The sequence below is a fragment of the Bactrocera neohumeralis genome, chromosome 2 (genome assembly GCF_024586455.1).
Source record: "Bactrocera neohumeralis isolate Rockhampton chromosome 2, APGP_CSIRO_Bneo_wtdbg2-racon-allhic-juicebox.fasta_v2, whole genome shotgun sequence".
Classification (NCBI taxonomy): domain Eukaryota; kingdom Metazoa; phylum Arthropoda; class Insecta; order Diptera; family Tephritidae; genus Bactrocera; species Bactrocera neohumeralis.
The window spans coordinates 24,881,572-24,905,048 of NC_065919.1; the positions used below are offsets into that span (position 1 = coordinate 24,881,572).

At 38.4% G+C, this 23,477-nt stretch overlaps 5 protein-coding genes across 5 annotated transcripts; 3 read left to right on the forward strand and 2 right to left on the reverse strand.

Moving 5' to 3' along the window:
* The first annotated feature begins 780 nt into the window (after positions 1–780).
* LOC126765142 (elastin) lies at positions 781–4,643 on the forward strand. The gene is made up of 3 exons (XM_050482730.1): positions 781–1,512; positions 3,014–3,048; positions 3,113–4,643. The coding sequence occupies exons 1-3, from the start codon at positions 1,488–1,490 to the stop codon at positions 4,286–4,288; spliced, it is 1,236 nt and encodes a 411-aa protein (XP_050338687.1). The 5' UTR covers positions 781–1,487; the 3' UTR covers positions 4,289–4,643.
* A 1,041-nt stretch (positions 4,644–5,684) lies between these two features.
* Positions 5,685–7,817, reverse strand: LOC126751310 (polycystic kidney disease 2-like 1 protein). The gene has a single exon (XM_050461467.1). The coding sequence runs from the start codon at positions 7,815–7,817 to the stop codon at positions 5,685–5,687; it is 2,133 nt and encodes a 710-aa protein (XP_050317424.1).
* A 3,702-nt stretch (positions 7,818–11,519) lies between these two features.
* Positions 11,520–17,064, forward strand: LOC126765086 (modular serine protease-like). Its single transcript, XM_050482704.1, has 7 exons — positions 11,520–11,740; positions 12,630–12,915; positions 12,973–13,493; positions 13,551–13,692; positions 13,759–13,997; positions 16,181–16,316; positions 16,368–17,064. Exons 1-7 carry the CDS (start codon positions 11,647–11,649, stop codon positions 16,867–16,869), a joined length of 1,920 nt encoding a protein of 639 aa, XP_050338661.1. The 5' UTR covers positions 11,520–11,646; the 3' UTR covers positions 16,870–17,064.
* A 1,974-nt stretch (positions 17,065–19,038) lies between these two features.
* LOC126765153 (uncharacterized) lies at positions 19,039–20,195 on the forward strand. The gene is made up of 2 exons (XM_050482739.1): positions 19,039–19,134; positions 19,191–20,195. The coding sequence occupies exon 2, from the start codon at positions 19,299–19,301 to the stop codon at positions 20,184–20,186; it is 888 nt and encodes a 295-aa protein (XP_050338696.1). The 5' UTR covers positions 19,039–19,134; positions 19,191–19,298; the 3' UTR covers positions 20,187–20,195.
* Positions 20,196–20,418: 223 nt separating this feature from the next.
* Positions 20,419–23,465, reverse strand: LOC126765077 (nucleolar complex protein 3 homolog). Its single transcript, XM_050482692.1, has 5 exons — positions 23,370–23,465; positions 22,329–23,253; positions 21,562–22,261; positions 20,878–21,498; positions 20,419–20,825 (listed from the first exon to the last, which is right to left on the reverse strand). Exons 1-5 carry the CDS (start codon positions 23,376–23,378, stop codon positions 20,591–20,593), a joined length of 2,490 nt encoding a protein of 829 aa, XP_050338649.1. The 5' UTR covers positions 23,379–23,465; the 3' UTR covers positions 20,419–20,590.
* Between the last annotated feature and the right edge of the window lie 12 nt (positions 23,466–23,477).

Sequence of the window (23,477 nt, forward strand, 5' to 3'; positions counted from 1 at the left end):
CTGACAGATCAACAATTGAGCAGCTAATGGAAAAATTTGAAACCACAGGCGCAGTACAAAATGTTATCGTGCCGGTGAGACAAAGAAGTGCCCGTAGTGTCGAGAATATTGCTGCCGCAAGCGCATCAATGGAGAATGTTGTTTAATTAAAAAACATTTTTTAGCTCTCTTATAGAAAACGCCGCTATAAACTATCCAATCCTTTAAATTAGATCAAACAGAACATAGTATGCTAAACTTTACGAAAATCGGTTCAGTAGTTTAGGAGTTTGCCCCGGACAAAAAGCTCTTCACGCAACCCCCAAATACCGTAATAGATCATATACTTGCCTTGGATGGATTTTATACTCAGTATTTTTTAAGTCTTTGGGCCCACGGTCCTACCGGAGTTAAAGGAATAATATATGGTATCTATATGTGTAAAAAATTAGTCAAGTATGTTATCCCGATATTGTTTGGTATCAGAAATATATGCCTATGGCACAGACCTTCTCTTAGGACACATGAGTTACACTTTACATAGCGCAACCAGTTGCTTTATTTTCCTCTCCCCGGTAATTTTCAAACAAAAGTTGGCACAAGAAAAACGTACCATATGGCAACCACGCATTTGATTAACTAAATTCAATTAATGGGCCGGGTCGGACTACCAAAGAAACAATAGGATTATCCACGGTAATAAATCTACATTCAAATGCAAACACGAAGAAAAAGGCTAAAAGTAAATGAGCAAAAATTATGAACAAGTTGTTAGCGACGTCACAAAACCGAGAAGCAACGAGTTGAGGCTTATGTACATACACACAAATACATATGCCTGTATAGTTATGCTTGCAGCCATGTGCCCAGGGGATTGATAAAAAATCACATATCGTAAATTCGACAAAGATGCAACAAACAGCCAGCGTAATGCAAAACACACCAACAACTGCAACTGCATAGCGAACAATGTAGCGAAAAACAATAAACACCAATGTAATCAATCAGTTGTAGTGCCAACTAACGAATTGTATAACAGCTGAGTGTTCTTTCTACACAATTAGAATGGAAATAGAATTTGTATAGTTTGCTGTGGAATTTTATGCTATTTCCAGCTCCAATCTTATGAGGCTTCTCTGTGGAGACCACAGCGCTAGCGCTCCAGCAAACTGTTGGTGGATGAGATGAGCGTTTGCAAGCGGCAAAAATGTATTTGATGGTATAAAAAGGGCTGCAACTCGGAGAGCCATGCACACAAATGCAATGTCAGTTGGTCGATCGGTCGGCTGGTGTTCAAACATTTCATATTGACCAGGCAAATAATAGTTGCGTATACGCCGTGTGGTAAAGTGTGAAAGTTAAACTGTGTTCAATCGGTTGTATATTAGTGAACAGAGTTGACTTAAAATAATTAACAAAATATAAATAAAATAAATAAAATTCTTTGAAAGTTACTTATTCTGAAAAATAATTTTGGGCTGCTTCACTGCTTCAGAAACGTGGCGAATATGTTGAAAATATTTAATTATTTAGGTAAGTGAAAGTAAAAATTTAAACTAAATAAAGCATTGACGGTTGCTTTGAGATTTTTCAAACTTCAGTTTACTGTGAATGAGTCAAAGTTGTGCGCACGCTAAAATCATAAAACAGTTTATTTGGAAATTGCATGAATGCTTGGTGCACGAAACCCTTCACTTTTTCGTATAATATTCAGTTAAACTTCTGAATTAGGCGAAGAATTTCAAAGCGATAATTTTGTAAATTTAAACTTGTTTTAGGATTTCAAAAAGAAAATTTTGTAAATTTAACCTTACTTTACTATTTCAAAAAGAAAATTTTGTAAATTTACGTATTTTAGTTTAAGTCATTCAATTTAAATGTCGCTGAAGGGATGTTCTACCTTGAACACTCTAACTCATCAGTACAAATTTCGCATGTATACTTCCAAAAACAGTTATAAAACTGAAGATGAAACCACTTTCACATTCACTGTTAATTTAATTTGAATTTATTAATATTAAAACTCATTTTGTAAGGAAAAAAATATTAACAAATTTTTTTCTTTTTAACCTTGATAAATTGTTATTAAAGCCAAAAAGTCATAATACCCTACATACATAGCACTTTCTATGTCAATAATATTTAGTTTGCTATAATATCTCAGGAATTGAAACCAAATTCTATCTTTGTACAATATATAATTAATTTTAGAATCAATTAACTTCTCCATAAAAGGGTGTAAAAAGGTCTAAGGCCCTTTAATATTGATGAAAAATCAGTGCAATCTTTCTTGAAACACAAATGGTGTCACTAACACGACATTGTTTTATTTCTAAAGATAGTTTGAAAATACCACGAAGTTTGAAAAATTATCGAAACGCATAAAGAACAAATGCAAAAGTATAAATAGGCGTATACAGCAATACGAAGCTGAATATTTGCAAACGGTAATGGTTTAAGAAATCAGGGTCATTCGCTGCCCGCGCCACGAACAGCGGAAGCCGGCAGCAAAGCAAAAATGAAAAAAGCAAATACGGTGAGTGTGGCACGTGCGGCTTAAATACGAATTGCACATTTATATATCCAACATTGGTATGCAGTTCCACAATCTTATAAATTTACTGACTTCAGATGCACTTACATATGCATATACCTGCCTACTAAGAACAGACTCAAGCTTCAAGTGCTTTAGGAGCAAAAAGTGTTGACATACCTACGGCCAATATAAGCTAAACCCAGCTAAAGTCGGTGCCGCCAACGCCGCCACAACCAATGATAAATGTTCGCATTTAAATTGGCCACAATAGATTGTAATCACATGCAGCGCCTGCTAGGGGCATGCTCTTGGCCTTAAAAAACTGGGCCAGCGCCGCGCTTTGACCGAAGCGTTTTGATTTGCAGCAGCGGACGTCTTTAATTCATTTCGCGCTGCAGTGGCCGAAACATATACAAATTTGTGCATATGTATCGCCTTATGTGTGTTGTGCATTTTCATTTTACTTGCTATAAAAGACTCTCTTTCGTATCATTTCAGGAATTTCGCTTTTTCTATTCAGCACGTGTGCCCAGGTGAGTCTCATTTCTAGGCTACTACAAGGACATATTTGATTAACTTTTTTTTATTCCCCATCAGGCGCAAAGTGGTTACAACTATGCACGCCCTGAAATTGCGAACGCCGGTGGTGGCGGAGTTGGCAGCTCAAATGTCTTGCGCCCGATAGTGCCCGTCGGCAGCAACGCCTTGGCCGCCACACCGACTTCGCCTCTGGGCTTCCCATCCACCGCTGGCACAGCTTATGGCGGCACCGGCGGCGCTGCGACTGCACCTTTCTCCGGCTTCGGGACGCAGCCGTCAGCGTTAGGTGCCACTGGACAAGGCCCGTATACAGGTGCTACAAACGCTGCGACATTACAAACTGGCAGTGGTTTCAACGCGGGTAAGCGCCCTATTTTGGCGTCACAACAACGCGGCGGTGGTGGAGGCGTATTCGGTGGTGGTCTGACGAGCATTACAAGCGGTCAGTCGGCATACGGTAATACACCACGCGTTTCGGGACTTAACGATGTGGACTATAGTGGCGAAGGTGATTATTCCGCCATACCGGGTGTACCAGCCGTTGATTATCCCATATATGCGGAGGTGCCACAAACCAATTTCGATTGCGCACAGCAACTGCCTGGTTATTACTCGGACGTTGAAGCGCAGTGCCAAGTATTTCACATTTGCGCACTCAATCGCACCTACTCTTTCCTCTGTCCGAATGGCACGATCTTTAGTCAGGAGACCCTCGTGTGCGTGTGGTGGAATCAATTTGAATGCGGAACGGCGCCTGCTCTATATGCCAACAATGCTTACATATATGATTATGGTAGCGAACAACGCACTGCAGGCGCTTACAGCGGTACTGGGGGCGGCGCAGCATTAGGAGCACGCCAATCGCCCAGTTATCCAGGCGCAGCTAGTAGCAGCAGCTTACGTGCTACAAGCCCTACATTGCCCTCTGCTGGTGGTATTTTCGGTGCTGCCAATCTACGTCCCACCGCTTTCGGCGCGATCCCTAGCACAGTGACTCCAGTGCCATCGACTGCGGGCTACAATGCAAATACTGGTCGCTTTCCTACTGGCTCGCCAGCCGGCGGGCAGGCCTTCAATACTGCCGTTGCACCGATTGCAGTCGCGCAGTCTACGTATGGACCCGGTGGTGTTGGTGTCGGCGGCGGTGGCAGTGTGCCGGCAGGCGGTAGCAACGCTAACGCAAATAGCAATCGTGAATATTTGCCACCATCGCAACAGCAGCGACGTCCCTAAATCTACGCCTTTATTGAGTAGTATATAAAAATCAACCTTCTGTAATATTAAAGACCACTGGCATCTGTACCCGGCTTATGCTGTCCTTACTCTCATCCACCCGTACTACTGTTTACGTTGTACACCTTAGTTTAATCACTTATACATTGACCCATTTATATAATAGTAATTAAGTATTCATTATCCCATCCAGCTCATACTTAATACTTCAACACTATTCTCTTCAAAGGCATGCCTGTTTTCGCTCACCTTCTACGGTTTCCTACCCTTAGTTCGCTTCATTAATAAATATAATTACTAGAACGATTTTACATATTTTTTACAAAATAAAGTATTCATGAAAATACATTTTAAACGGCTTTTTGAATTTCATAAGGAATGGAGTAAGCATTTGATACCTTCTCATTCGAAAGTTGGAGAATTCGAGATAATACTTACTATTGAATCCCCAGAACATTTTCATTTCTTTAATTTCTTCGTGAACATAAACAGTTATTCAACAGGTATAACTTCTTTAAAGAACACTACAAAACAAGTCATATTATTAGAGTACGGAACTAGTATAGTTTTTATGCGACAACGGTACAGGATTTACTGCTCTGAGTTGAATCTTAGGCGATCCTTCATGCCTCCGGAATACTGCAGTATCTTTAGTCTTAGTTAGCTAGAAGATTCGCGGTTCAATGGGACTAGACGAAGCATCAGAATTATATAATAAGTCTATATTAAACTTCGCAAAAGCGTTGACATCCTGTGCGACCTAAACTTCTAGCTAGCCAGTGGAACATAACCTAACCTTCAAGACAATAAATATATTGAGAAGTCCGCGTTGTCAGAATAATTCTTTACAGGATCATCTAAAATGAAAAAATACGTGTTTTAGTTAAAACCTTAATTTAGAACTTAGACGAAAGAAAAAACTGAAGTTTGGATTTTTGGCAGACAATTTTACAAAAAAATTAAAATTTCGCGACATTTTTTTCAAACAGTTGTAATCGAAAAAAGTCCTTCGTCAAAGTCTTCAAAAATTGTATCTCAGAGACCTGTGTAAAATTTCATGAAGATCGATTGAGAAGTTCTCGAGAAATCTTGCCAACCGACTTCAAAAACACAGTTTCGAGAAAAACAAGCTGTACCTCCGAAACAATTACTCGGATGAACTTGAAAATTTAGGACAATATTCTATAGATGTTGTAGAATTTAATAAGATAATAAGAAAAATTCGATTTTTTGAAACCCGTAAACCCATGTAACCCCTTAAGAAGAGCGGCTACTGAACAGACTTAGTTGAATAAATGTCCCTCACCTCAGAAGAAACATCGTAAATGTATATTCAATAATTTTTATTGTTCCTTTTCAACAAATACTAATGTAATAACAAAATTAAAGGTTATGGTTAATACTGCTGCCAACGTTGGTATCGTCGTAATAGTGCCACCTGCGCGCTAAATTTTCGCGCCATTGCACGTACTTGATTGAGGTCTCTTAACTGGCGCCCGTAAGGAGGACCCTTGTCTTCACGGCCTGCCAGTTTACGTTTCTTTAAGTTTTTCTCTGTTTTCAGTACAGATTTCTCAATGCCTTCTTTAACATCTCCTTTCTCTGGATTGTAAATACGCTTCACACAACAACTGCACAACGAATGCTTACACCAACGTCCACAACCGCCATATTCAACTCTGAGAAATTGCCAAAAACTCAACTCTCTCGCCTCATCATCTTCCGGTGTACTTTTGTTTTCCGAAAAAAAGTCACAGATCAGCGTAATGAACAGATTGAGCAGAACAATGGCAATGACAAACATTAACAAAGCATACAAAATGAAGCCAAGTGTGAGTCCACCGTAACCAAGATCATACGGACTAACTGTGCTGCTGAAACCAAATGAGTAACTCATCGATGCGGTGAAGCTCTTCAAGAGATGTGTAAAATTTTCGGTGTCATTGCCATTTATTATGTACGAACTGATGCCGAAAGCGAATAACCAAATGACGATGATTACCAGAAGTGTGAGTAGTGCCCAACGCGCACGATACAGAGTGCGTGTGAAGACACGAAACGGTTTGGCGAACTGAAACACCTTCCACAAACGTACGGTGGTCAGACAAATGAGAAATCCTATGGTCAAATTTGCTAAATAGTCAATACTTGCCGGCACACGGAAATCTATAAACTCCAGTTTCATCGACTCCTCGAATTCTGACATCAACGTCGACACTTTAATCTCACGTACAATAATCAAAATGATGATAAATACATTCAGTAGAACTATAACACCGTCCACACAATTCCATGGCGAAGCGGACATTTTCGTCTTGTACAGTAAATTCAAAACCAGGTGCTTGAGAAAATAAATCAATGTAAAAAGGTAGAGCAGAAATATGATCAAAAACACGGCAGGCAAATTGTCCACATTTAACAACAGCCCAACGCTCTGAACATCAACATGAGAGAGCACATTTCCGAATGGTGTGTACTCCAACAAAATTGTGCAGACGCTAAATAAATTCGAATCGGCATTGTAGAGCGTGAAGTCGATGAAAACGCCGGCGGTGCGCGCATCAAACCAATGGGCTTTCTCCAGATAATCCAGTATTTTCAGACTATTGTTTAGATCGCGTGATAGAAATGTTGCATAACCATTATTCTCGTCGTACGTGTGCAACTTGCCCTGATGATGACTGGCAGTAAACATACTCCAATCCATTTGTCCCGCTAACCAAGGGCCGTAAGTATGTATATACTTAGAAATATAGTGTAACTGCTCGTAAGGCAGCTGCCAACGAGGCATGAAATTTTTATCATCGAAATCTGGTGTACTCAAACCGATGTACGGCTCCTCGCGTCGCACTTGCCGTAGTCGCACTACGCTTAGAAGCTTCGCGATATTATATTGTATCCAGCCAGGCTCCTCTATCACCTTCTCGTTGTAGTCGTGTCCCTGGTTGAAAGCTTCAATAACAATGCGTCGTATATATTCGTAAATATCATCTAAAGTATTCACATAATATAGTCCGATCGCGTCCAAACGTTTTTCTAGCAGCACCGTTTTTAGCGTTTCCGTGTTGTAATAAGCTTGAAAGTTGCGTGAACCCACCACTAAGAGCAACAGCAATACGAAATACAATCCATACAGTCGCAGCTCATTGATGATTTGTTTGTATTTGAGATTCAGCGACTCGTTATAATGCGAAGGTGTTGTGTACATTGCAGCCTCGTGGCTGGCTAACTGTAAGCGCACAAGCGCATCCTCATCGTAATTGTAGGTGATCGAAGAGCGACCTACGTCAGGACCCTCTTGCACAGCGGGTTTCTTACGCAATGCTGAGTAGCACGCGTATCCGAGAAATTTTATAAAGTCACCGATAAGGCAGTGAAAGAGTACCACGACAACAATAACAAAGAGTATCGCGCGAAACTTGCGTGACTCATGCGAAAAACCGGAGAGGCAAATGATGAGAATCAGACACCACACCACAATGAAGATGGACACTCCGAAGAGAATATACATTTTACGCTGCGCTTGCATGTTGTAGTAGCAGGTCAATGCTTTCAAAATGTTGTTTCTTCGATAAAATGGATTTTATTTTGATTTTAAGAACAAAAATTTTCAAAGTTGCAAAGAATTGTAACTGCGTGCGAACGTATGTGTAATGTCAAATAAGTATTTTATGTCATTCATTCTTTAAGTTACTTACATATGTAAAAACTTGGAAATTTCTACACTGTGAATTCGCTTACGTTTATACACTTCATCGATTTCTTACATACATATACATATAGTATACGAGGAATTTTCTTGTTTTGAAGAAAATGTTTATTCATTCGCCTACATCAATATTGTTGCCTTCAAAATAGTCCCCTTTCGATATTATAACGGATATAAGTAGATACGCTACAAAAGCAGACCGATAGGGACAGCTAACGACGCCATATATCTCTTCAGTAAGGTTTGCCATTTCATCATGGAAAGATATACGATCCAATAACGAGTCGAAATTATTAAAATTTACTACCGAAATTCGAAGTCAGGGGCTTCAACTGCGCTACGACCAATTTATGGTCATCATAGTCGTCTTGTGAGATCAACAATTGAGCTTCTAGTGAAAAATTTGAATTCACAGGCACAGTACAAAATGTTTCCGTGCCAGTAAGATAAAGAAGTGTCCGCATTGTTGAGAATATTGCTGCCGCTAGAGCATCAATTGAGGAAGACACAAATCACTCTCGAATACGTCGTTCTCAAACGGTGGGCATCGCTATAACGTCGTTGTGGCGAATTTTGACTTTACATCCTTACACAATCAAATTAACGCAAGAACTGAAGCCGCTTGACCACTAGAATCGTCGTACGAGGTGTGTTCAAAAAGTATCGCGAATTTTGTGTTTTTTCAAAAATTATTTATTTATTCATGAACATCTATTTTGTCCCCTTCAAAGTAATCCCTATGAGATATTATACACTTGTGCCAACGGTTTTTCCAATCTTCGAAGCACTTCAAAAAATCATTTTTTTTTATCTTCTTCAGCTCCTCCTTCGATGCCGTCTTTATCTCTTCAAGAGAAGCGTAAAGTCGTCCTTTCATGGGCCTCTTCAGTTTAGGGAACAAGAAAAAGTCACAGGGGCCAGATCTGGGGAATACGGTGGCTGCAGCATCATTAGTGTGTTGTTTTTGGCCAAAAAGTCGCGCACACAAGCAACGATGTGTGAGCAGGGGCGTTATCGTGGTGCAAAAGCCAATTTTTATTCTTCCACAAATCCGAGCATAACTTGCAGGAAATATTCCTTATTGACCGTTCTTCCACGTTATGTTCGTGAATTGAGCTGAGCAACAACTTGAAAATTATCCGGATTTTCATGGAAAAATCATCTTCGGCGATGAAGTTAATTTCTGGCTGAATGTCTTCGTCAATAAGAAAATATGCATTATTGGTCAGACAGCAATCCATATATACTCCATAAGTCACCATTGCATCCTGAAAAAAATTACGGTTTGGTGCGGTTTATGAGCCGGCAGCGTCATTGGGATGTATTTCTTCCGTGATGATCAATAACGGCACGTTACTGTGAATGAGATTCTCTACCGCTCAATGATAATCAAATATTTTTGGTCCAAATTGAATGATATGGACTTGGACAATATGTGGTTCTAACAGGATGGACCCACAAGCCATACAGCGAATGTCACAAGCGATTTATTGAAAACCAAGCTTGGTGAACGTGTTATCTCACGAAATGGCCCAGTCAATTGGCCGTCTCAGTTATGCGATTTGACGCCGTTAGACTATTTTAGACTATTTCCAGTGTGGCTACGTCAAGTCTATAGTCTAAGCCAATGAGCCAGCGACGATTGATGAACTTCGTACGAATATCGAACGTGAAATTGCAGCAGTATCGGCCGATTTATGCTTGAAATCCAGCGTTTGAACTTCTGCAAGCGTGCCTGAAAGGAATAAAGAATTTCGTTGATATTCCATACCGTTTTTGTAGCGCTTTTACTGAAAAATCCGTTACACTTAAGCCAACGCTTCTTCTAATCGTCGAAACACTTATCAAACTCGATATTTGGAATAACCTTTAACTCTTTCATGGCTTTCATCTATCTTGTAAAACGACGGATCTTTCAGGTTCTCTTTATTTTTGGAAATAGGAAAAAGTCACATGATGCCATGTCTGGCGAATATGGAGGCTAGGACTTCGCTATTGTACTGTTTTTGTCCAAAAATTCTCTAACAAATTAATTGACCAATTTCTTTTAGCACACGAAAATCGTCAAGCTCATAAAACACGTCTAACCTTTGCGGCTGCTACAGACAAAGTATACAGTGAATATAGCTGATAATTGTATTTTATTCATAAGTAAGTGTATCAAGTGAAATTTATGAGCTTTTCAAAACACTTAATATTTCGAGAATTCTATTGATAGTTTTTCCGAAACACCTCTAGTTGAAGAGAGAAAGAGAAATGGTAGTGCTCCTATGGTTCGAAACAAATTAACAAAAAAAACTGTTCGCGAACAGATTCGCAGAAATCCAACAAGAAAACAGAAAGCTTTATCAATGAAAATGGATATCAATTTCAAGACTTATTTGAGCTGATCTTCACATGAAAGTCGACTGACGGAAACTAGTAATCTGCTCGCAACACGATCAAAGCAAATTAAGCTCAACAGATACAAGCCGTCAACGGCCATAAAAGTATTAAAATATTTTCCACTAATAAAGAAGCATTTAATAAGTAAAATGACAAAATCTATGCACAAACTTCAAAAGATACAAAAAATATTATTCCAAAGGTTCAACATGGTCATCATGCAGCTGCTTAATGGTTTGGTGGGGAATCTTCTGTAAAGGAATTACACAGCTTCACTTCTGTGAATAAGGGGCTAAAACTGTGATGAAAATTTACCAGCAGCATGTTTTAGAAGGCGCGGTAAAGCAGTTAAGCAATACTCTCTTCGATGGAGAACATTGGATCATTCAGCAGGATTCTGCTCCAGCACACAAGGCTCAAACCCCAGCAGTCGGTTAAAAGCAATATTCCAGCTTTCATAACTGCAGATGATTGGTCGTCTGGAAGTCGAATGAACAATGTGATCATAGTTGGAGAACATAGCCTGGCAAATAACTCATAAAAATTTGGAGATTCTCAAAAAGTCTGCGGTTCGAGCAGCGTCGTCAGGGCCAATAGAAACAGTAAGAGCACGCACATCAATGGCCGATTCGTTTGAGAGCTTGCATGAAAGCGAAAGATAACCATTTCAAATACAATTTTTAACGTCGTACATTTAATATATCTTCTTCTTCATTTATTCATTTAAAATATGCATTATTAAATAAAAGGAACTTTTTTTTAAATATATATTATAGTTACTTTTTTATATCAGCGAAAGCTTGTAACAGGACTTTTGGCAGGACTAGATATATAATTTTGGTTTCATGCTTTATAAATTCAGGTACAAGAGATTCAAGCCATTGGATTATCAAAACAAAACAAAAGCTTTTACAAGGGCGAGCAAATAGCATTTGAAAATTCTAAACCCGCGCTCTCTTTACGCTCGCGGTGTCTCCATAGCTAAAAAATATATCGCCGCTTATCAAACCACATATGTATGTGTGCAGTACATATGTATGTAAATATGTGCACTACTATGTATAATTGTACATTGGCTTTCGTACATTTGAGAATGAAGCTGAGCACAAACCGGCAGCTTCAGTAGCTTTCGAGATCTCGACGATGTCTCAAGTGGCGATTGTGAAGCTCTGTTAAAAGTTATCGTGTGACAGAGACACTGAGAAACAACAGTGTTAAGTGCCATATTTACATCACGGAGCAGTTGTGATTTTAGTTTTAAATTATGCTGGGCTCGAATGTTGTTGATTTTTCATTCAATAAGCATATAAATATATATTTGATAGCGTTCTTGGCAATTATCGGCGGCGGTCACCTTCGTGAGTAAAAATTTTAAAACTTTTGTCTTGTGCTTGAGTTATTTTTCTTAATTTATTTATGAAATTTATGAAAAAGTGGCGTATTCTTAGTATTTTGTTGTTTGTTGACTCATTTGTGTAAATCACAAATTATTGCAAATTGTAAAGAGATCTAAGAGAGTCTTAAAAGCGCGTACATGTAAACATACATACATACGTGTGCCTCTTCGTAAACAAATTGCACTTATACAAAAACACTCGTAAACAGACTCAAAATTTAAAGCAGAGCTCCTGGTTTCTTCTGCCTCAGTATTATCACCGTGTCGACTGCTACAGCTTGCTGAATTCAAGAACTCGATAGCCCAAGTTGGGATTTCCAACTAAATAAAAAAAATAATTATGAGATATTGTATGTCTGCCTTATCTCCTATTCAATTATATGAAAAATACACAATCATTCCACTTTATGGGACCAGAAGCAATGGTTCTTCTACTTGGTTTTTAAACTTTTATCACTGATATATGTATGTAGAATCAATACTACTATGAAACCTGAATATTTTTTTTGCATACAAGGTACTAAGCAAAATAAGTATACAATGGGTTTAAAATTTCCAGTTGTACACGTTCTTCGACAACAAATATCAAATTTATACAATCACTTCTAGAAAACAGAGGAACCAAATTCAAATTGAGTCAACTTCATAGAAACAACTCTTGAACTGCATTTGTACCAAAACGAAAATCTGGTTATTCTTCAATTTCAACATATGTATGTAAGTACATTTGCAGTTCAAACGCACTCTTTAAATGTTATCTACATAACGAAAATGTTTAAGTGTTCAGAGTCCCCCCGGGTTAGCTCCATCATTAGTACCCAGAATAACTCCTTTTTATTCAATAACTTTAGAGAGAACAGAATGCGATTGGAGCTGTGACAATGGCGACTGCTTGGAAAGTGAATATCTCTGTGATGGTATTATCAATTGTGCCGATGGCTCGGATGAAACTATAGAAAACTGCTACACCAATACAACATGTCCGACTTTCGCATTTCGTTGTGCCTATGGCGCCTGCATTACGGGTAAAACTCGTTGCAATCAAAAACAGGACTGTGCAGATAACTCGGACGAACTGCCAACCATATGTCAAATGACAAGTATCGAATTGAACAACGCAATACGCGGTCAATGTGGGTAAATACTTACAAACCTCTATACTAAAGTCACGGAATTAATTTCGTAATATTTCAGTGAATCGGAAATGCAGTGTAAAAATGGTGTATGTATAGATAGTGATAAGTTATGTGATGGCATACGCGACTGCCCGGAGGGAGAAGACGAGACCTTGGAAAAATGCGCACCATTTACGTGCCAGTCCTTCGCCTATAGATGCGCCTACGGTGCCTGTATTGAGGGTAAAGCCGCCTGTAATGGCACCGTAGAGTGTCACGACGGTTCGGACGAATCGTACGCTCTCTGTGGTGGAATACGAAAGAAAGGTTCCGGCGTACGACCAACGCCGAAAGCAACGGAGAAGCCTACAACACAAACAGCTCTACAAATTGGAAATAAGTGCCAAATCCCTGCCAATCTTGCAAATGCAATAATCACGAATGTATACTTGGGTACGAGTATCGCCGTCGGTTCGAGTGTGCCAACAAATGTGCTTGTTAAGTTTGCATGTCAACCCGGCTACAGTTTAGACGGAGAAGACGTGTTGCTCTGCACAAACGGCGGTTGGCACAAACGGCTGCCAGTCTGCACCAATCGCGGTGAGTAAGCTTTCAAGGTGGATTCGGACCCGTACAAATGTGTTTGTTTATTCATAGAATACTGCGATGCAGCAATGCTACATGAGGATAAATCTACCGTGGCCACTTGCTTCTTCGACAGTGCGCCTGTCGTATGTGATAAAATTAGACCAAACACTATTGCGGAAATCGAGTGTGCAACAGGATATGAGAAAAAATAGTAAGTAAATATTTACGTATTTCTTTGTTCTCCATCACGCAATCAAAAATGTTCTTGCCATTTTAGTTTCGCCCAAAAAACTACTTTACGCTGTACAAATAATTACAATTGGAATCACCCGAGAACACCATGCGAAATTCAATGTGGACATGTGCAACAACTTGGGTTGCCATATGCTCGCAATGGCGTAGAGATTAAAATTGCTGAGGCTCCGTGGCATGTGGGCATTTATGTCAACCTAAACGAAAGGGATTTTCAGCGTAATTGCGGCGGATCCATAGTTTCTAAACGCCTCGTCGTGACAGGTAAATTGTTGAATAAATAAGAAAAGGCTAAAGGTTGCGATCCGAGTTTGCTATTTCGAATTGGTTTAAATATTAGCAGAGTATTTTTCGGTTAAAAGCTTATTTAGTATATCAAGCAGATAAGTTCGACGTCTTATTCCTTAAAAATATTGTTCTGAAACTTATTTTTGCGCTTAACACCAATGTCAAAGTCAAAAATTATGTTCCTCTTTTCATAAGACTCTGTGCAACTGTTTGACCATTCAAAGGCTATAATATAATTTTTATATCATACTAGAACAGAGTGAACAAATATTGGTAAATATGGCAATTGGGCAATAGGTCCAAACTACCCTGCTCCCTAAACACCCAAGTTAAGTAGGCAGATGGTAAAGGCTGTACGAAAACTAACGTAATGTTGGGTAGTCGAAAAAGTCTTTTCGTATCAATAGATGTCGTTGCAGTCGAATATCTCGAGTGCTACCAATCACATTGTGTCTTACCATATAGTGTTGGAAAGGTGAGAGTTAAGTTTCATTTAACCAAAAAAATTTTATTCGGGTAATTTGAAAAAAGTTAGAAAAATGCGTGAAAATAATAAAGAAATTCGCTATATAGTATTTTGAAATTTTTGTATAAAAAAAGGAAGAATGCCACGGAAGCCACCAATTAAATTTGTGAAATTTACGGAGACGATGCTGCATCATTTCGTGTAGCACAACAATGGTTCGCTCGCTTCCGTTCCGGAAATTTCAATGTGAAAGATGCATCTCGTTCTGGGCGACCTATCGTTGAGAAAGTCGATGAAATTATGAAAGAGATTGACCACGACCATCACATAAGCAGCCATAACATCGCTAAGGAACTTAACATTGATCATCAAACGGTTTTGAACAATTTAAAAATGGGCGACTACACAAAGAAACTCGATTTTTGGGTACCACATGATTTGGAAAATTTAATGGACCGCATAAACATCTTCAATTTTTTGCTGAAACGAAATGAAATTGAATCATTTCTGAAGCGAATGGTAACAGGAGACGAAAAGTGGATCAAATACGACAATAATGTGCGAAAAAGGTCATGGTCCAAGCGTGGTGAAGCTCAACAAATGGTCTCAAAACCAGGATTGACGCCTCGAAAGGTTATGCTAAGGGTTTGGTGGGATTGGAAAGGAATCAGGTTTAGCCGTTTTCGTGTAATATTGGTCACCGACTTTGAAAACATCCTTTTGAGAAAGTCTTGATTAAAGTTTGGCTTTGTACTTCGAAGCATTCTGAAACGTCTGAAAATTGGGATGTGAGCGGGGTTATCTTCCGATTTCATCAATTTTTTCACCGTCGGTAGGAGTTAAAAAAAAAATATTTTCGCTGAGCGAATTTGGTTGTTGTACCCTTAGTGGTTTAAGAGATATGAACATTAAACATATTGAAGGAGGGGTACGCCCCCTTTTTCAACATTTTTGCCCACAGGTCCTTGCTAGTGTGATCCCTTGTAACAAATTAGAGTTTTATATCTTAATTTAGTGCTTAGTTATGGTATTTTATACGTTTGCCGTTAATGGCGTTTTATGGGCGTGGCAGTGGCAGTGGTCCGATTACGAAGATATCTCAATTTTTACTCAAATTATAGCTTGAACTGACGAACGATACGGACAGACAGATAGTCAACCGTCATTTATATCTATCTCTATTAGTTTTAGGTGATACATGAACCGTTATTCAATTCCAATTTTGCGCTAATTTTGAGTGATAAACCGGTAATTTAGCCGACAGCTGACTTACAGAATAGTAGCTCCTCCAGAAAGCATAATTAAGTCAAGGAAACTGCTGAATTCTTGGAGATATTAGAGCTGAGTTCAGATCACATTTTTCTGCACAGTTAAAATCATTTTCGAACTTGGAATTCCAAATTTTGTATTACCACAACATTTGTACCAACTAAGCAACACAAGAGCAAATTTAGTAAATTTCCCAAACTGCGGGCTGAACAGAATCTCGTTTTGATTTCCTAATATAATGCTTACTTAATTTCGGTTCTTTTGGCTTCAATATGGACATTTAAATCTCGAAGAGAACTATATTATATTTTACGATAATACAAGAATTAAACTCATATACATATATAGAAGAGTGTATATGTGCCTCATTTAAAACATATTTATTGATGTACATAATTTCGTCTTCTTCTTTTACTGTATAAAGCCGCCCATTGCGTCTATGATGAAGCCAATGAAAAACAGTACGAAAATTGGCGTTTCAAAGTGTCTCCAGCAAAGATGGCAAATCTTTATGTTAGCGCTGATGGTATCAATGTCACCAAAGTGTATATTCGAAAAGAGTGAGTATACTTAATAATAGTGAAGAGAAAAAAATGATTGTGTTGTTTTAGTTATAAAGGTTCCGGAGATAATTTTAACGGGGATATGGCGATTATTACCTTAGAGAAGCCGTTCACATTCGATCGTTCCGTGAAGCCGATTTGCTTTCAACCTCGCATTTTGGAAGCCGCCACCGTGCAGAATGACCTCGATGGCTTCATAGTCGGATGGGGTCCCACAGAGAGCAGTAACTATGTCGACGTCTTTCAGAAAGTGGAAGTAACCACGGTGTCCTATCACAGTTGCATTGAGAGGTTAAGCAGCAATGATAAACAGTATGATTTGCCGGATGATAAGTTTTGTGTTGTGCGCAAAGGAACCTCAGGCGATATTTGTCGAGGCGACAGTGGTGGTGGTTTCGTCAGATATATCCAAGGACGATATCATTTGCTGGGGGTAGTAAGTCACGCCCCATTAGGCAAAAGCAATTGCGGCAGGGATAGTCTTATAGCGCTTACGAATGTGCAACATTATCAAGAAATAAAGCTTTCTATAGATGATGAGCGGGAATAAGTCTTAAATTAAAACTTCCCGACATGAAAATAAGAGGTATTGTTGCCCATAATAGGAAATATCTTTAGGAAATATATTATTGTTAAGATTTTAAATTTTTGTACTCAAACAATATTTTTACAAACATACATACATGTGTGCAGAAATTATGCATAAGTTTGTATGTGTTTTTAAATAAATTTAATAGAAGCTTTATTTGTTTACTAAGAACCCAAAATAAAATGCCTTCTACCGTTAAAAACCGTATTAATTTTACTATAATAATAAGCATTCATGATGTAAGGCTTAAAATCCAGTCGAACGCAAATGGTCAAAGTTTTATGATAGAAGGGGGGTTAGAAACATTCTGATAATTTCTACTCCATTGTCCAGCCTTTGCAAGACTGAGGTTGAAACATCTCGGCAGTCATACCTTGGGCAACCCAGAGTTGAAACTGACATTGGTCCTCTCAACAAATTAGTGATCGATCAATGATATCGACGTACGCCAGCAGCTGCACACTCTTATAGAAGATTGTACCTTCTCTGTTTAGCTCTGCGGCTTGTATTATTTATCCAGCAATATATTGAAGAAGTCAGACGATAGGGAGTATCGAACGACCCGGGGGGATCTTTCCCTATCCTGAGGGAGCTTTTGGTATTGCTCAGCATCAGTTTCAAATTCAGACATAGCGGCATAAAGGCAGCTTCTTTTCGTGCTGTCAAAAGCGTTTAAAATCGACGAAGAGGCGGCGTATGTTGATCCTCTTTTCGCGGGTCTTTTCTAAGATTTGGCGCATGGTGAATGTCTGGTCAGTTGTTGATTATCCAGGCCAAAAGCCGCACTGATAAGGCCCAATCAGTTTGTTGACGATGGTCTTAAATCTTTCACACAGTACGCTCGATAGAACCTTATAGGCGATGTTGAGGAGGCTTATCCCATGGTAGTTGGCGCAGATTTTGGAGTCCCCTTTTGGTGGATTGGGCAGATCACACTTAGGTTCCAATCATTGCGATTGCTTGCACCTTCTCAGTTCTTCGCCGTCGTATTTGAATAGCTCTGCCGGTAAGCCATCGGCCCCTGCAGCTTTGTTGTTCTTCAAGTGGATAATTGCTATTCGAACCTCATCATAGTCGCGCAATGAGACATCTATTCCATCGTCATCGATTGGGGAATCGGGTTCGTCATTTCCACATGTTATACTTTCACTGCCTTTCAGCAGGCTGGAGAAGTGTTCCCTCTATAACTTCAGTATACTCTGAACATCGTATCAGCTGTTCTTTTGCCTTTTCCGAAAACCACTGGCTTCGTTTGCAGCCATACGTAAGGAAGTTGAAATGCCGTCCCACAGTTCCCTTGTAGCGAGTTGCTGATGAATGTTCTTAAAGAGCAGAAATGCAAGTCGAGTAGAAAATCGTTCGGCTATCTGTTGCGATTGCAACGTCGAGAAACTTGGAACCTTCCTTGTGTTTGTTGAAGTGCATTTTTTACTGCACACGTCTAAAACACTGAAGACGTATCTTCCGTTCATCACAACGTGATCGATCTGGTTAGTGGCTTTTCGATCCGAAGGCGGTCAAGTAGCTTGATGAATTTTCTAATGCTGGAATCTATTACTACAGATAACTATATTTCGGGCCCCGGTGAATTCGATCAGCCTCAACTCAAAATTTGGGGATGTTTCATTGTGAAGACTGAATGTAAAAGAATCATTTTTGGCCACTCTGAAGTGAACGGTGCTCAGATAACTTTCCCCACTTGCGTGAACCTCTACACATGACTCCATTCTCCACTATAGTATATGTGAATGTAGCTGCCATAAAGACTGAACAATCAAACTCCAGAAAATATCTTTTTATACCCTAATACAGTGCAGTCGAAGTTAACTTTTTCTCTTGTTTTTCAATAATATGTCCTTTCTAGTACTTTCCTTTATGGACAAATTTCATGAGTATCGGTTAAACGGTTTCAGTAAACTTAAATTCACATTTGTAATATCGAGGGATCAACTGATTTTGACACTTTCAATGTTATTTTCATGGGACACAAGTTTATATAATATTATACATGTCTTGCTAGGTATTTTTTCTTTTTCGAACGTTTATGGTACACATAAAACGTACTATTGTGAATGGTAGTTGAAAATAACGTTTATTCGACAAAAACAAATTTGAAAGAATTTTTTGTGGAGCGTGGCTGCAAGATTATCCACATTTCTTTATTAAAGTGATCGCTGCTTCTCTATTTCATCTATTCACGGCTAAAGAGTAGCTCACAGAAAAGAGGTAATGATCTTAACGTGGTTTTGTGGTTATATTATTAAGATAGTTTTATTTCTCAGGCCCAGCAAAAAAATTGTACGTAAGATCTCAAAATAGGGCCAGCGCATACGAATTGTTGGCAATAACGTTTTCAAAAACACTTACCGTGTAAAAGTAATTTTAAAATAATGCAGGGAACGCACCAAACGAATTTACCTGGCTATTGCATACCGCAGGTTTCATTAACAACTAATATGGCTGGTTTGTCAAGAAAACAAAGAAAACGTCTACGTCAACGTGAAAGGGAAGCTCAACGTGCTGCAGTTCAAATGGCAGTTAATAAAATTCAAGCCGCAATTAAAACCGTACCCAACAAGAACCCTCTCGGAGGCAATACAAATAGTCCTCAAGTGCCAGCTCTGTCTGGTATGCTGTACGATTTAGCCGTACAGTTTCGCACCGAGATATGCTTATTACAAATGCTCATGGACTCGGAGACTCCACTAAATTCTAAAACAATAGCTGGAAAAGAATTTATTGTGGCAGAAATTACATTAGCGAATAGTAGTCCAATAACAAAAGAAGCATTCAAATTTATGCGTTCTGTGATTCTTAACGAAATTGAGAAACATCAAAAGCCGAAAAAAGTCACCCCTATTTTTTATAGCATGAATCATAATAATACGTTCATAAATATTCTTTGCGAAGATGCATTTGCATTCGGGTGCTTGCAGGCTTGCGTTGGAAAAATGTCGGCTTTAGGCAGTGTATCGCTGTATCCTTTAGAGGCAAGTGCTGGCCGCTTATATTGTTACAGTGTAATATACACTGGGATTATAAATGATCCAATGAAATTTTTGTTGCAAATCCGTTTGCATATACCGAAATTGCGTACCGATCACTGGATTATTGCAAATAGCAAAGTATGTACTGATGACCAAGATGAAACACAATTCCTATTCCTCGTGGATGAAATATCGTCCATAGCGCTCGAGTACCGTTATAGCAATAGGCTTTTCATCTGTTTGGAGGAAGCACTATTTCATAATCATGGACAATTGCCAAATTTCTTTTGACAACGGCGAAGCAATCGAGCCTAACAAGTATGTAGAGCATCTATAATTTGCATAAGGAATAAAATGGATTTTCTTAACTGATATTTTACCTAGAGATGGATGTATGTATATTTACCTTTTAATTATTACACTATTTTGTTACAATTATTTGCCGGTATATTAAAAATGTATTTTATTATTCTCATAATATATTAATTAATTTTTATAAGTATAATTAAAGATATTTTCACAATCACTGGCAGGAATATGCCTTTTTTATTTCGACACATTTAACAATAAATGAAATTGAATTAAACTAAATCAATCTATCATCTTTTGTAGTTGTCTACATACACTGTGATTGACAGCATTATTTTATAAAGCCGTATATTACAAAAAAAACCTTTTTATTATACATATATAAGCTAACAATTGTTTACAAGAGCATCGTAGAAATTAAAATTTGGACAGGCTTTATTTTTTGTTTTCTTCGGTGGCGTTCCACTTTGCAAAAAGTTTTTGCAAAATGGCTTGAAATCAGAATTGATAAATTGTTGTCTGCCTTTTTTGATTTTTGGATCAGTCTTCTTCGGCACCGGTATAACTGGGTTGAACACCATTTGCGTGCTATTAAACTGATCGTAGAGTTCATGAGAGGATCTAAAAGAGAAGAGTCATAAAAAATAAACTTCCAGCAGCTTCTAATACTCACAGTTTGCCAATTTCTGGTGGTAAGGACCCTTCTCCAGATGCCGGCACCCCATTGGCTATGTGCATAGCCATTTTACGCACCGTTGGATGATAATGGCGAGACAGTATAGTAAGCTCATATAGCGCGGTGCTTGAAGCATTACAATACTCTGGGTCCTCCAATTCCGGATCATAATTACCCGATCCTACGCTAGTGTCTGTATCCAGTAAAACGTCTAATACCGATGTTAGTTGGAAGGTGGTTTTTATTGTGCCAAGGGTGGCTAGTGTACCATGATGCAATAAATGCAAGCTAAGCATAAGCAAACGTTTTATGAATGCCATTAAACGTTGCTGACTCATATTGCGTCTTCTTTTCACTAAAACTTCATCTAAAGTACCGAGTATGATGCGGAAGTCTTCATGATTTTTTCCCGCATTCACAGTGAGCATATTTTTGTAGAAGTGTTGGTAGAAACGTATTGGATCAATATTCAGCACTTCACCTTGACCTGAGAGTATAACGAAAATCGTTTTTATGCAATGCAATTGTTCACGGTAACCAAGATCCATTTCCTCTAATATGCGATTCAACACATCAATGAGGTCAGAGAAGAAATCTAAATTGATGACATGTGCAAACCTAATGTCATAATAAAAAATTATTTATTATTTAAATTAAAAAAATAAAAATTCGCTTACTCACTCTGCTAAACCCTCTAAAATAGCACTCAGAACCTTTGACGTTGGATCGTTTTTCAAAACTCGGAAATAAATTGTAAAAACCATTTTTGTTATTTCCGTTAGTTTGTAAAGTTTTGTTTGCTTATTTTCTTCGGCACGGGTTTCGTCTAACTCTCTCGTGACTTCAGCCAATTTCTTCCGTCGTTTGCGCTCTTTCTTTGATAAGCTCATCAAACGCTGTCTGTGCGACTCCAACTTTTTTTGTTTTAATTCATTCTCTTTCTCAGCATCTAAATTAACATTTTTTATCTTAAGTGCCAGCAAGCAAGTAATGCACTCGACATGCACATTTGGGAGTTTAGTCTTTATTAGGTGGTTTATGCGCCTCACAATGAACAGTGTCATATCTAATTTCTTGTCATTGGCGAAAAAGGTGCGGAAACACTTGTTAATTGTTTCACGCATATTCTCATAGTTACAGTTCAACATATAGACCAAGAGCTGTGCAACATTTTGCACATAATTGAAATATGGATGCGCGTTGAGTATATCACACATACTTTGCACAGCCACCTCAGCCATTTTAATCGCCTGTGGTGTTACACGTCCCTGTCCACGTTTGTTTACTATTGCTGTAAGTTTCTCAAGTTTCTGCAGGAATTTTTTAAATTGTTGAAGCAGGGCATTTTCATAAGTCACACGTTCCAAAGTGGCTTTGCGAACTAAAGTGTATAATAATATTGATGTATTAAATTATAAATGCGGTCAAAGTATTTCAAAATTTCACACCTGTTTGCATTTTAGTGTCGACCTGTCCTACGCGATATTCAGGCAGAATATCTTTGAATATTTCAGTCACCGAGAGTATTGCCAATTTTCGTACTGTTAAAAGATTTGGTGTACCAGCTGCATTTGTTTCTTCCATCAGCTCATATAGAGCATTAAAATTTCGCATTTTATCTTCTGGTTTTTCAAGTAAACCAGAACAAATTATACCAATACGATATTTTTGACGCTCAATTTCCTGTTGACGCGCAATAAGCAAATCAGTAGTAGAAATCAGCTTTTTTTCCGGCTCAGGTAGGGCACTGCCTTCGCCAACATCATTTACTACATCATCATCACTATCTTCATAAACAACGTCGTCGTCATCTTCGTCAACCTCATCCTGATCTCCTTCTGCTCCGTCATCCTCTTTCTCACTACGTTTAACCTTTGGTTTAGGTATGTAGTCTACTTCAGCGGTACGTGTTATGATTTGGCCATCACGACTTTTTATGGGCAATAAATTGACTTTGACTTTTTTCTTTTCATTGTCCACAACTGCTTTGTTTGTATAAGCTTTTTCTAAACCCACTGATTCTTTTTCCTCTGCAACAACAGCTGTATTCTTACGTTTACGTTGCTTATTTAAACCTTTCTCATGCAAATATTCCAAATCATCACCGTCCAACATATCCGCTATGTTATTAACCAATTCAGATGGATCCACATTATCATCGCCATTATCAAGTGGGTCATCGTAAATATCAGCCTTTTGTTTTCGCTTTTGTGGCAATTGTTCACGTTTTTTCGCCTTCTGTCTGAATATATTTTGTTTTCGATCCTTAGCCGCTTTCTGCTGAGCCAACTTATGTTGTTGTTGTTTGGTAAGAGGAGTCTTCTTAGATTTGAGATGTGCGTTGCGTTTCACTGAACTAATCTTCACCTTTTTCTGTAAATTTTAAAATTGTTAATATTGTCTTGATTTTGAATGAAATGAGAGTTTGTAGTGCAAAATTAGTATAGAAAACGAACTAATGTAATTATGGAAGTATATTATTTACAAACCGTGCCCATTTTATATACAAATTACTGATTCAAAATAGTTATTGAAACAAAGCCAAACGCACGTGTACTGTAGTTGACGCTATAATGCTACCACTGTGTAATAAAATT